At 38.4% G+C, this 14,493-nt stretch overlaps 1 protein-coding gene across 1 annotated transcript in view; it reads left to right on the top strand.

Moving 5' to 3' along the window:
- Positions 1–14,471, top strand: part of LOC126396682 (atrial natriuretic peptide receptor 2-like) — a 20,183-nt gene extending 5,712 nt beyond the window's left edge. The window contains exons 5-23 of the mRNA XM_050054913.1: positions 932–1,036; positions 3,065–3,167; positions 3,717–3,862; positions 3,944–4,016; positions 4,342–4,486; positions 6,043–6,129; positions 6,214–6,357; positions 6,959–7,080; positions 7,314–7,458; positions 7,617–7,665; positions 7,751–7,858; positions 8,020–8,139; positions 8,383–8,476; positions 8,936–9,023; positions 9,245–9,384; positions 9,752–9,904; positions 11,465–11,563; positions 12,568–12,659; positions 13,301–14,471. Of these exons, the coding sequence (XP_049910870.1) occupies positions 932–1,036; positions 3,065–3,167; positions 3,717–3,862; positions 3,944–4,016; positions 4,342–4,486; positions 6,043–6,129; positions 6,214–6,357; positions 6,959–7,080; positions 7,314–7,458; positions 7,617–7,665; positions 7,751–7,858; positions 8,020–8,139; positions 8,383–8,476; positions 8,936–9,023; positions 9,245–9,384; positions 9,752–9,904; positions 11,465–11,563; positions 12,568–12,659; positions 13,301–13,411 (2,124 nt within the window). The 3' untranslated portion in view covers positions 13,412–14,471. The remainder of the gene's footprint in view (positions 1–931; positions 1,037–3,064; positions 3,168–3,716; positions 3,863–3,943; positions 4,017–4,341; positions 4,487–6,042; positions 6,130–6,213; positions 6,358–6,958; positions 7,081–7,313; positions 7,459–7,616; positions 7,666–7,750; positions 7,859–8,019; positions 8,140–8,382; positions 8,477–8,935; positions 9,024–9,244; positions 9,385–9,751; positions 9,905–11,464; positions 11,564–12,567; positions 12,660–13,300) is intronic.
- The last annotated feature ends 22 nt before the right edge of the window (positions 14,472–14,493 follow it).

The raw sequence follows: 14,493 nt of genomic DNA, 5'->3' as shown, positions 1-14,493 counted from the left end.
ACACACACACACACACACACACACACACACACACGCGCACACACACACACACACACACACACACACACACACACACACACACACACAATGAATATTTGGTATGTATAATCCGAGTAGGAGTTGGTTAAAAGATTTAAGCAAAAAAAAGTACAAGAAAATATTAATATTTAATATTATTAATATGGTTGTTTTTCAACAAGGACGAAAAACGTCCCGGAGGGGAAAGGTGTTGGTGTTTATTGAAAAATTGAAACTGCACAAAAAAATAATAATGCAAAATGGGTGTTGTTATTAATCATTCACATATCCCAGACTGTGATGATTAGAAAAAAAAATTCCATCCAACATTTATTATATAGAAAGTAATTCATAATTCATGTTTTTTTCATAAAAGTAACAGTGACTTCATGCAAACTGCTTTTTGCAACTGTCTAATGAGTGAATTATTGGGAATGCTTTAAGAGATTAACATCCTATAATGTATGTAAAAGCTTTAAGACTTCACTTTTTTTTTTTCTGACCCAGAGGATTCTTCTTGCCTGTCTTTCCCCTCAGTTTCAGCTTTCAACACAAATGTAGATATGTTATGTTTGATGCTTCCTCTACAAAAGATTTGCTTTCTTGGTAAAGCTTTAACTTTTGTGTTGAATAAAATAAGATGCTAAAGATTTCCAAAACATTGCCCATCCACCCTGAGACAAAAGAAAATCACCTAAAATACATATGATTACAGTTAAAACTCTAAACTACATAAAAGTCAATGGTATAAAAAAGTTGGGCAGCAGAGACACATCAGCTCTGTGAGTGAGCACACAACTTGTAAACCCTATTAATAGTTATTCAAACATCAGCACTTACTAAAACATGAATAATCTGTCTAAAGTGCACAATTTGGTATGAAACCTCTAAAAACTGTTGTGTCTCTTCTCAGAAACAAGGTGGAATCTGCGGCCCGTGGATCCCTGACGATGGTAAAATAGTGACTCACACTGTCTCCAAAGCAGGCAAGATGTCCCAGAAATACTGGACTTCAAAGGTGAGCCAACACAAACAAAACTCTTCAAAAGAACGGGTACATTTTTGAACTTGGGTTCAGGTTTGTCTCAGATCATGTTAAAAGGAAACTTCGGTAGTTTTCAACCTGGACCTTTTTTTTCCACTTCTTTTTCTTGCAAACCACCCTCTAAAGCAAACTAGCACAAGATAATCATGGAGTGTTGTCCTCTTGAATACCTGACCTGCTTGCTTTGCTCCACAAAGGGACTATTCATGGAAATATGGACTCCATACCTCCGTTTCTCAAACTATACTGTGACTTCAACACTTGCAAGCATTTTGCTTGATTGCTTTATAGACACTGCTGCACCTATGGACGGTACTGGTGTTTTGCATTCATATCTAAATGTTTCATCATTTTCATTCTTTTTAAAGATGTTTTTGGGGCTGTCCTATCAAGTTAATAATTGATAGGACAGTGAAGTGTGAAGGGGGGAGAGAGAGAGAGGGAGTGACATGCAGCAAAGGGCCACAGGCTGGAGTCGAACTCAGGCCGCTGCGGCAACAGCCTTGTACATGGGCCGCCTGCTCTATCCACTAAGCCACCGACGCCCCATCATTTTTATTCTTGATGGTTGTGCAGACAAATGTTGTGCTGAGCTGTTCAATGTTGTTTGTAAAACGTAGAAAAGTCAATAAATATACTTGACAAAAAAAAAAAAAGGTCCAATGTTGAAGAATGGCTTACAGTGCTCTTGCTCAGGTCTGGGCCATTTTCAAAAATTGTGTTTGCCATTAGTCACTTACATGGAAAACACACCCTGCAATGATTACATTTTTCTGTTGCTGGGAGGCATCTCCATGTGTTTCAAGTTTCAAATTCTATTTAACACAAGTCAGCATGTCACATGTCACATTCTGTAGTTTCTTTCTTACACTTTTTTACCGTCAAACTTTTAAGGCCCAAACAAACTGAACCAACATAAAAAAACTAGTAGTTGTGAAGACCTACTGTTGCGTCACCTCATGTTCCCTTTGTAGCCTCTGTCTCGGCAAAAGAGTTGCACTTGAACACACTACAAAGACTACAGGCCAACTCGATCTCAAGCCCTCTTGACTTAAGTTGCTTGTTTGCTTTCCTAACTGTTTCTCTTCTTGTGCACTGAGCTAAACTGCCAATCAGAGTGATTACTCCACCACCAATGCTGATTCAACATTCAAAGGCCAACAAAGAGTTACTACCCCCAGCGGTGGTGGACACACAGCAACAATTAGGGCGACACCAACGGCCTGACATTAACCAACAGCTGACCATCAGATTAGTGTGTCACAACCCTTAATTTGGCCGCACTTTCCCGCAGAATCACGGCTGCAGCTTGAAGTGCCTGCTACAGCTTTCTGTAGACATTACGTGGCAGCTCACGACAGGCCGCTCTTTCTTGCTGCTTGGTGTGTTTTTGGAGTTAGACAAAACAACACTGGAAAATAGGGTCCAGGGAAAAATGTCAAAGTTTCCCTTGATTACTGCAAATATTTCATTTCAAGATACAGCTTTAAAAAAAAATCTCAAGTATTAAAACAGTTCAGCAGCTGCAATGTCTCACTGATAGTGTGGTCCGCAGTACAGTTTGGGGTGAGAGAGTCTGTCAGATGGCAGATGTTCAACTTTCAGCTTTAACTTTGTTGTCTGAGGGAGAATTCATCGTGCATCCAGGCAAAACATAAAACAAATGTGTTTGATCAACGTGACGCATCCTTTGTGAAGCCTGCAGTCTGTCACGATACAACATGGCAGCAGGTTGTAATTACTTGTCTGTTAGTAGTAAATTACAAGAGTATAGAAAGCCATACTTTGGGTCGTGTCTCATCACATGACTGTAACGACTGTAAATGCATGAGTACAGACAACTGAGTAAAAAACAACAGTGAAGTCAAGTATAGTACAGTTTTATTGTTTTGTAAAATCTGACAGAATATTTTCTCAAACTGTCCTAACGAGAAGTATTAGCACAAACATTTCATTTGTGCATTTTAAATTATCATTCTATCATGGTTTTTTCTCACACAGGTGGTGCTGATTCATGTGGGAGTCACCTCAGTCATTGCTCATATCAAAATTGGTCAGATGCACGCAGCACTGGAGTCCAAAGTGCTTGTTGTCAGTGCTCAAGGTCAGTCTGCAAAGTTTTATTCTGTCAATATAATGAATCTTACAGCTGAATAACGCCTCCGCTGCTCAGCCATGATCTAGTAAAACTATATTTGTGCAGCATTACTAACTTTGGGATGGCAGCCAAGGCAGATTTATATAAATACGAGACTTAGAGCACACATTTGTTAACATCCTGAACCTGTACAGAAACATTGTGTGACCTTGCAGTAGAACAGCCGTAATTTCAAAACAACTGCTTACAACTGCGTTACAATAATAAACCTAATTTTGTGCTTGCTGGGTGAAACATAGATAGCCTAAACAACATACTGCCTGCTGGAAGGATATACTCTAAAACTTCATTTAAAAGCCTAGTACCAATTAAATGGCCAGTCCCTTTTACTAGCCTGGTGTAGCTACACATTTTGACAAATAAACACCTGTCTCAATTACAAGCCTAGTCTGATTGCCAAGTAGTTCATTTTTAGTTCTGAGAACTTCCTCTAGCTCTGAATTCAGCGGATAGAAACCTCATACCTCAAATATAAAATATGTGATTGTGTCTCAGTGTGCGGGGATGACGTCTGCGAGCTGGAGGAAACCTGTCTGAACTGTCCTGCAGACTGTGGCATCTGCCCGATGTCCATTACCATCAAGGTGGCCATCGGGCTTCCAGTCGCTCTCTTCAGCATCGGCTTCATCCTCACCATGGTGGTCAGTCTGGGCAAAGACAAACACACACAAACACAGGAGATGTTTCGTGCGCTGATGTTTATCTTAATTTTCTCCCCGCAGTGGCTCCAGTACCAGAAACAGAAGATGCTTTGGGATGAAAGCTGGATCATCAACTACAAGAGCATAATATTTGGTACAATGTGTCACACTGAAGTTGTTCAAAGATACTGTTTACGATACGGGAAACTTTGCTTTCATGAAAGCTCTGGAGTTTCACTTTCTTTTTAGACTTCAGTTTGCTTCAGGAATGGATCACTTTCATTTTATCTGTTATCATATTATCTATTATATCTGTTCATTCTCAAATTAAATGTTAAAATAAGTAAGTCAAGGCTGAATGTTGTTTTATCCTTACACCCTTCAATAAAAGCATTTTATTAATATAAAAACACAGTAATGCATACCATTTTACTACTTTGATATCCAATTCTGAGTGCCTGACTGCCTGGTGTCTGCAGATAGAATGGGCTGCATGGGCCTCGGCAGCACCATCAGCATGCAGCGTGTCAGGAGTAACTCCACCATCAGCCAAACTACTGATGTGACTGTGTGCACCAGAGTCAACACCTCCTTCAACCAAGGCTTCATCCAGCCAGGCATCTAGTGAGAAACATTATTATTTTAGTTGCATCATGATCATAAGCATTCAACTAGCAGATGTAAATGTATGTCCCCTATTAGACACACTACCTTACTCTATTACTCTCCTGCTTTATGGATCAATAAAGTATGAACAATACCATATGGATCAGCACTGTACACATAGGAGCAGTCAAATTAGCAATAAGATAAAACTTTATTGATCCCAGAGGGGAAAACTCACGTTACAGCAGCATAGCGACCAGCTGAGAGGCAGTAAAACGATAACAAACTAAATCAAATTAAAAAGATAAATTAAAAAAGAGATAAAAGAGCTTAGAGAGTTGACATTTAAAAAGCTATTTACAAAACAATACCAGAGACTGTGTGTGAACTGTGCAAATATTTGTACAAAAGATGCCCAGTTGTGCAACTCAAGCAGCCATGATGAGTGAACTATACGGTATAAGTATATTGGTATAGGTATGAATAGTAAGTACAATATACATATTAATAATAATGTAATATAATTAAGTGTATTATGTTTTATATAGTATGTGCAGTTAATGAAATATGGACACACTACACCAACACATTCTCACTCCGATTTCGTCACATATCAACATTTGGTCATGGACTTTACACGTCCAGGTATGATGTGAAAGGTACCCTGGGTACGTTGATTGTTGATGTTCTGGGATGCCGTGTCAGGTTCTGCCTGTTAGATGAATTGTCTTCTTTCAAATTACACTTTCGTTTTCACAGGAAATGCACTATTTACATACAGTCTCTTTCAAAATAAACGCACTACATTGGTACAACAACGCAATTTTTTTTCTTCTTCAACAACTAACACGTGGTTGGGTTTAGGCAAAAAAACCCCACATGGTTAGGTTTGGCTGTATAATCTTACGCGACGCTCTCCCAGGTAATGGTCGTGTTTGTTGGCCCCACCCCCATCCACCACCCCTCCTGCCCCTCCTACTCAGACTTCCACTGCCTTTACTTTCGTTCTTGTCCTGCTGTGTTTCCCCCTGATGCCGCCGAGCACTGTTAAACTATAAGGGCGACCAGCCGCGTATCATTCCAACATTAAAGTACGGCTTTTCTCGTTTGTGTCTGACGTTGCAAGTCACTGCCTAAGCACTGGATTTTGACGACTTCGGAGTGAGACCGGGTGGACTACCCAATAAAAATACAATACAGTACAAATCAAAGATAATTAAAATTGTTGCTATTAGAATGAGAAATAATTCTTGGAAAACCAAATGGGATAGAAACTAAAATAACATTATATGCAGATGATGGAGGCTTCTTCCTGCATAAAAAAATATAAGTTCCTTTGGAATAACACGCCTGACATATAGGGATTCAAGTAATATAATGCAAAGTAAAGGAATTTAGATATAGTACTACTTTCATGAAGCATTAATAAAAAAAGATATTACTTTGAAGTTCAGTAGATAATGTTAAGATGTTTTTGAAAGGACTGATTCCTCAGCATGTAAAGAGAGTGAGAATTTCTTCTGTATTTGTTATGACGTGATGAAGTTGACTTGATGATCCTATCTGTCTTGCAGTGACGGGAGGACAGTGGCAGTGAAACACATCCAGATTAAACATTTCACCCTCACTAAAATCATCAGGAAGGAGGTGAAAGAAGTTAGGTGAGGAAACAAAAATACACTTTACTGACCTAAGTATGCCTCATAAACTCCTGCAGCTTATGTAATTGTTCATCCTGGCTATAGGCAACTGGACCACCCCAATCTATGCAAGTTCATTGGTGGCTCCATCGAGGTCCCTTACGTCAGCATCATCACAGAGCACTGCCCCAAAGGAAGCCTGTCTGATGTCCTGCTGAATGATGACATCCCCATCAACTGGGGCTTCAGGTGAGAGAAATATCACACACACTATTTTTCCCGTTTACCATTTAGCTAATTTTTTTATTAATCAAGCAGCAGTGGTGAAATGTAACTGAGGACATCTACTCAAGCACTTTAAGTACTTATTTGAGGTACTTATTGAGCCTTTTATGGCACTTTCTACTCCACCACAGTTCAGAGGGACATATTGCACTTTTTACTCCATTACATTATATTTTCATTTTTTTATTCCACAGGTAACTGACCCACAGATTTCAACATTATGTGATGAATTGCAAAATGTCATTTGCTGAGTAATTCTTCAAAAGGAAATGTCAGATTTTTTTGTGTCAATTCCTCATATGAGAAATGAGGAAGAGCTCCATTCTGGATTTTTTACACTGTAAACCACAATTCAACAGTAAAACAAAGGAGAAGTCTATCCTAGGAGAGACCTAAATATTCATTTTCCCAGTAGACCATAATGCAATGTGAGACATACAGTACTATAGTCTTTGCTGTGGGTGTGGCTTGACCCAGTTTTATTTATATACGCCCTGACTTTTACCTTTAATAGAAAACAAATGTGTAACAAAAAACATAAACAGTAACATCTTCCCCCATGCAGGCTGTCCTTTGCCACTGACATTGCCCGCGGGATGTCTTACCTCCACCAGCACAAGATGTTTCATGGGAGACTTCACTCCAGAAACTGTGTAATTGATGACCGCTGGGTGTGCAAAATCTCAGGTAACAAATCAGACACAACTTGAGTCTGCAGCGGCTAAACATTTTAGTCTTTGTTTTCAGCAAACACACAGCTGTGGTAAGTCTCTCAACAGACACACTACGAAACTAAAACATCTCCTTATCATTGCACTACTTAGCCACATCCTACACCAGCAGCAATGTTATTATCAAGGCAAAGTGAAAAACAACATCCTGCCTCACTGTACTCTGTATTTTTCTGTGTCTGGCTTTAGATTACGGGCTTACAGCCTACAGAAGGGACGACTTTGAGGCCATCAGTAATGGCTTCAACTGTGGGGATGTGAATCGTATATACTGTGCCCCAGAGGTCCTGCTGGGAAGCAGCTCCAATATGACGCCAGCAGCAGATGTCTACAGGTGCGTTTGAGTTGGATCATGCATGAAAATTTGATTGAGTTAAATTAAAAATGTGGACAGGCAAGCGTCTTCATACATATGAAAAGGCCTGACTGTTAAACTGCACTGGAATATACATGAAAATAATATCCCTTCTCTCCTTTCCCTCCTCTCCTCAGCTACTCCATGATTCTGGTTGAGATTGCAACTCGCTCCAACCTCATTTCAGTGAGTATGACAGCCTTTTTCTGTAGATTACAACCTTCGGCTTGCTTTTGATCTCAGCTTTGTAACCAGTGGTCCTCTCTAACAGGACCAGGCTGATGTAGTGAGGATGGATATCATGTGGCGCCCCCCTCTGCCTGAAGTCAAAGCAGGGAAATCAGACACAGACTGTCCCAGCCAAGCAGACTACTGTGAGGTCTGTGACATGTGTAAATAATGGATGTGTGATGTTGCTTCTACGGCGCTTACTGATCTGCCTACAAAAACAATGTTATATTAGTATTATATGTCATGACTGCATAAACATGCACTGTTAGATAATGAGGCGTTGCTCTCTTCTCTGGGACATTTGAGCAGCTTATTAAGAAGTGCTGGGGTCATAACATCACCACGAGGCCCACGTTTGAGCAGGTGAAGAAGATGCTCGACAAAATGAACCCACACAAAGTCAGCCCCGTGGACATGATGATGAACCTGGTAATCACCCACTGAAATATGGTAAAATAATGTAAAATAACACTGTTGTAAAGATACATAGTATGTATTAAATCTACCATGATTATTACAAGAAATATGCCAAATATAATGTGACATTTTTTGGATTTATTTCCTAAACGATATTACTTCAAAGCCAAATGCTTAGAAAAAAAACTGAAAAGCTGTTTCTGCCATCTGGACTGTTTTGAGCTTCAGACACAAACAGGGTTTGTTTAACTGCAGATGGAGAAATACAGCAAACATCTGGAGGCCATAGTTGCTGAGAGAACACAGGACCTTCTTCAAGAGAAACAGAAGACGGATCGGCTGTTATACAGTAAGTCAGGATAACATTGTGCAGCAATGGGACAGAGATATATGGCTGCCATGACTGATCCTAAGCAGATGCTATTGACAAAGTGCAGCTTTTCAATATTTGTCCAGGTGACACTGCAGAGATAACACTGATATATACAGTGTTATGTAAAGACTGATTAGCAGTAAACCTTAAAATGTGCACATATAGGCTACAATCATTATCTACAATATGTGCATGCCGTAGTGCAGCATATGATAGGTGCTCCTGTTTAGTTAAGGTCAGTTAATCATCAATCCAGTGGAGATCCTTGAGTAACTTCACACTTGAAGTGTAAATGCATTAGTATGAAAGGACGCATTCAAATGTACTTACTGCCATCTAGTGGTACAGAGGCAGCACCTTCATCGTTCCCACCCATTGCCCTACCGACTGTATTGGAGCATATGATATTTATTAAGTCATGAAATTCCTGTGAAGGTATGTTACCAAAACCAGTGGCTGATGACCTTCGTCAAGGTCGAACAGCAGAGGCTCAGAGCTACGCCAACGCCACAGTCTACTTCAGGTTTGTGTTGTGTAAAGCAAGTTTATTACATAGACTTTCATTTTTATGGGTATTTGTTCAGATGTAGATTCTCTGTAGTAACTTAAATGTGTTTCTTTAACAGGGATACATTAAGATTGATTTTTATTTATTTGTCCCTTTGTCTTTGTTATGATATATACAAATTGTTATATACATGTAGAACCAGAGCTGACTAACACTGTATCACTCCCCTGTGACAGTGACATTGTTGGCTTTACCCAGCTGTCTGGTGCCAGCACTCCCCATCAGGTTGTGGATTTTCTCAACCAGCTCTACACCACCTTCGATGACATTATTGACAATTATGATGTCTACAAAGTGGAGACAATAGGCGATGCTTGTAAGTACAGAAAAAACACGACCATTAAATATTTATATTCACATCTATCTCCACGGAAACCTATTTCTGCCAAGATCCCGCAAGTCATTATGCTGTCAAACTTTCTCAAAATAATGACTAAATATCATAAATAATGAGTTAATATCTTAGAATAATGTGTTAGTATCTCAAACATAATGAGAAGCTTTCTTAAAATATTGAATTAATACCTCTAAACAATTAGAAATGATACCAAGCCATTATTTTGAAACACTCTTTATTTTAAGATACTGACTCATTATTTTGAAAAAGCTTCTCTTTTCTTGTCAGTGCATCTCTTTCTCTTCCTGTGTTGTCTCTTGTCATTAAATACTGACTTATCTTCCAGACATGGTGGTCTCAGGGGTCCCTCAAGAAAATGGCATCAATCATGCCGGAGAGATCGCCAGCATGGCTCTTGATCTGGTCAGTGTCTGCCACACTTTCAAGATCCCTCACAAACCCACCACACAGCTGAAGATACGCGCCGGCATCCACTCAGGTACTGTGGACATCTTTATCAGTTTGTTCGACCTGTGCTGTGCTTTTCTCAGAGGTGAAGATAAAAGATGGCTGACAGAGGATGTGTCACAGTTTTATAATGGTCAAAGGTCACAGAATGTGACAGCAACCGTAAACAAACTGAAGAATCTGAATGTTAATAAAATTAAATGTAAATGTTACACTTTATCAAGAATTTTAATAAAAAAAAAGATGTGCTATTTGACAGGAAAGACCAAAGATAATACATTCCTTTAATAAGATTTCCCTTATCTGGTCATAACAAAAAGGATAGTGTACAATTTTTATGACAGTTTTCCTCCTCAACGCTGCACCTCTAAAGTGTGCCAATATCAACTGCAGGTATTGTAGAGTAGATGAGGTAAGAACAGAGGAATGTCTGGAGCAATATCACATCCTATCATATATATTATCACTGTAGCAACACATGCATATAGCAAGAAATATACAGAATTATATATCATATATTATTAGAATTATAGAACTGAGACAAAACCTTATTTGGGGGGTTTAAATTTTTTTGCTTTTCAATTAGGCTGGGGAAACAAATCTTGACTATTAAACCTCGTAAGGGGCCAGCCTCCCAGTAATTTAATTGAATAGCATACATAATGGACGTCAGATCTGACAGAGCTGCCAAAGTGTTATATATCTATTTTCAACCAGGGAGTGAGACGTCGTCCTTAGATTCTAGCTCTAACCCTGAAACAAAGGTGATAACAACAGTATGTTATTGCAGCGATGTAAGGTTGCAGCAATATACCGGTTTCAATGTATACCATGATATGAAAATTGATGGTCATTATTGCGTAAACATTTGCTTATCTACGGTGTAAAAAAAATGCAACTGGACGAAGAATCTCACTTTTTTTTAAGTTTTTTTCAAAGGAGAGACTTTTTATATATACTTTTATATTTTTTAAAAATGGTTTCAAGTTTCAATTCTAATTATAAAGCTTTTTTTTAACTGAAAAAAGCCTTTCTGTCTTTATTTCTTTAAGTCTTAAAGTAATTATTAATAATGACAGTTCTGTAAAACCATGATACAGTGACACCGTGATATTTTTTAAAGCACTTATTGTAGCTTGAAAATCTCATATTCTTGCAACTCTACACCACTGTTATCAGTACCTACTGTTAATTTTAGATTTTGAAGGCTTTTGACACCTTTTTAATTGTTGAAGTGATGAATTCTTGTTTGAGACAAGTGTGTTTTTTGGCACAGCACAAGTGTAGAAAACTCTCCTGTTTGCTTTTACCTCTGTCCTAATTCATTCTGTTTAGGTAAATATTTAAAGTGTTAACATTATAGTTTTTGTTCAGTAGGATCTGACTTTATTTTAGCAGGCTCTTCACATTCACAATCAGTGCTTTGACAGTGTTATATATACATATATGCAGGTAAAAATAACCTCTAAGATTTAGTGTATGCCCTCTTTAAATAACATCTCTTGCATATCATGATTCAGCAGTGTCATATATATATACATGTTATCTACCCTTGGTGTTGCTTACTATCACTGCTGTTTTATTTTGACAGGACCTGTTGTGGCTGGTGTGGTTGGCACCAAAATGCCTCGCTACTGCCTGTTTGGGGACACGGTCAACACGGCATCACGCATGGAATCAACAAGCGAGGGTAATGAAGGATTAGATTCACTCCCTTTGATCCAATTAATGTCTTAATGTGAAACTATTTATCTCAGGAAACATCAAGTTGATGTCACTTTTTATTTTTGCTGCATGAGCTGAACACCTGTGCATGGCTTAGGTGTGGTCTCCAAATATTGTCCAGCATTGATTAAAGTCTGCAGTGCTGCTGTCTTAAGTGGCAGTTCAGTGTTAGCCTGTGGCCTGTGCTGCCCCTGCTGCTATTGTGCCAAACAGGATTGTCTCTGTGTTTGCTCACCAGCACAGCACAGTGAAGTTACAACACGAACATTGGACAATGTGCTCACCAAGCACCTAATCCTCTGAATTAAGCTGGAGGGATAATGGAAAATCACTGAGTGACTGTATGCTCAGATGTAAAAAAAACAAAAGTCTAAAGATTTAACATGAGATCAAACTTGACCTGAGGAGCTTTGTGCACACTGTATTGTCCTGCACATTTTGCAAAAGTCAACATGTAAAAAAATATAAGGGTCATATACTGTATGTTGTAAAATGTGCAGATTGCATACTTGGTCTGTGCAATTTGTCTTACATAATTACAGGCATGCCTTACAGATCTCATACCGCCTTGTACTTACACAGTGTATTCCACTCACTACATTTCTTAGGGTATAACTTGCACACCAAAACAAATGGGGCAACAAACAGTAGATACAAAGCAAACTGTATATTGTGAGTATTGTATGAAATATGTGTGAAAGTAACAACAATGATGTGACAAAAATGTTATATCTTGTAAATGATATAAGAAAAAATACACATTTTATTCTACCACATACTTTTTTTACGTTTTGTTTCACAATTTAGTTTCATATTAAGTATTTTCGACTGTCAAAATTTGCAGTTAATTTTGCCAAAAAGGATGCAGCAATGTCATTAAACTGCTATAATAAATTTGAAGCATGCACTGTTCATATTACTGTGCAATATCACATGCTGTGTATTTCTGTTTTTTAATTATGTCCATAGCTCTGAAGATCCAGGTGAGCGGTGCCACAGCGGACCTACTTCACACACTCAAAGGTTACATTCTGACATGCAGAGGAACACTTAATGTGAAGGTAACATTATGTTTATATGTTATATGTTGTATATAATCTGTGTTTAGGAATATTGGGATATAAGCACTGAATACAAGGTTTGAATCAGTACCTGGTTATTGTAGAAACTATTTTAGAGAGGTGTTAATTCAACTTTATGGTCATTTTGGAGGCTGCAGTTTGTAACACTTCCCTGTATAATGCAATACATTCCTTAAATTAAACCCAATAATCACATAAAAGCTGGTGTACCACCTACTGAAAAAGACAGCAGATTTATGAGGCTGAGATTTGAAAAGATCACAGGAAATTCAAAACTTCCCTCGAAGGAAAAGGACACTGGGTGTGCCTGGTATTTGCTCTGCTCCTCAGGGAAGTATTGTATCATCCAGTTCTACTATTCCTTCTCTATTCATATTGCAACCTAAGACCTCTTTTTGGGTGGTGCCAGTGTGATTATGGGGGAGGGGTTCACTTCTTGTCCCAACGGACAGGGCGGCTGACACTTGTGATGTCTTGCTAAGAGGTGGCCGCAGCTGCTGCTCTCTGCCCCCCATCAAACCCTAATGGCTTTATTTAAAATTCAAAGGGACACATGGTTTGCAATATGACTCTTTTCTCTCTCTCATTCGCTCTGTCTCTCAATTTTCTTGACCCAACAGGGGAAAGGGGAGATGAAAACGTGGTGGCTTGAAGCAAAGACAGATGACTACACAGACCCACTGCTCAAACCACCTGAATCCAGAGGAGTCCCAGTGCCAGTCGGTGATTAGATCTGGGTAGAGACTAAAACGTGACAATAACTGAATGAAAACTGGTCTGGCTTTGTGTGTGCAATTGGCATGTGTCCAGTGAGCTATATTTGGGTTAACTTTTGCAGATACTATGATGAACTAATAGTTGATCATGAATTTAAATGTCACACTGCACTGTAAAACCAGTAGATGATACCACTTAGGTGTGTAAAATTGTTTTTCACTGTCATGGTTCCATTGTTGTCACCAGAACTGATGATGACAAGCACTCTGATAATACTTTGATAGTAGTCTACCTGTGAAAAACGTGATTTTTTTTTTTGTAACAGGCCTATGTTTTTTATTGTTGTTTGTTTTTAATTTGTAAACAAATATGCAGAGAAACCTGCCAGTAGTGCTATTTTTTAAATCACACATTACTATCATTCTCTAAGATATAGCTTTATTTGCATTTTTGCAACCTGAGGCACATTTTTTATTCTGATAATTTAAAAGTAAAGGAGGTATTCACTGCCTGACAATTAATATAACCATCTCTAAAAAAAATCTTTCAAAGAAATTCAATAAACTCCACCTGAATCTTTGTTAACTGATATCTGAACAAACCTTTTGCACAAGAAAAGCACAGGTGTAAGTAATAAACTTTATCATCTCGTCTTTTCCACTGGTTTTTGACAATTAGGGCCCCAGTATTACACAATCGCTCACTCGTGTTGCTTTTCTTGAAATTAAAAATGAGTGGTCTTATATGCTACTGGTCCTACATGTGCTTTTTCTGCTACAAAAAGTCAAAATATGTTTGGAAAAGGTAAACTGTCCAGAGAATGAGTATACAAGTACTTTGGAACCAAACTCTGTCACTCAAACTACTTGTGATTTCCAGATTATGTAGTTTGTCTTGTTGATGCAGAACACATTTGATCCACTTAGCTAACTAAACTAATGTCTTATGTAAAATATGAATGTACAGTTGTCTGTAATAGCTATTGTTTGTAAGGTGTCGCTTACTGTGCCCTGCAATAAGCTATTTTGTTGTGTTGTTGTTATATTTGGTGATGTATAAATGACATTAAAGTTATTTTAAGGTCATAATTTTGTTC

Source organism: Epinephelus moara, chromosome 10, assembly GCF_006386435.1.
Source record: "Epinephelus moara isolate mb chromosome 10, YSFRI_EMoa_1.0, whole genome shotgun sequence".
NCBI lineage: Eukaryota > Metazoa > Chordata > Actinopteri > Perciformes > Serranidae > Epinephelus > Epinephelus moara.
The sequence above is the reverse complement of the archived record's forward strand: the minus strand, read 5'-3'. Positions and strand labels throughout refer to the sequence as shown.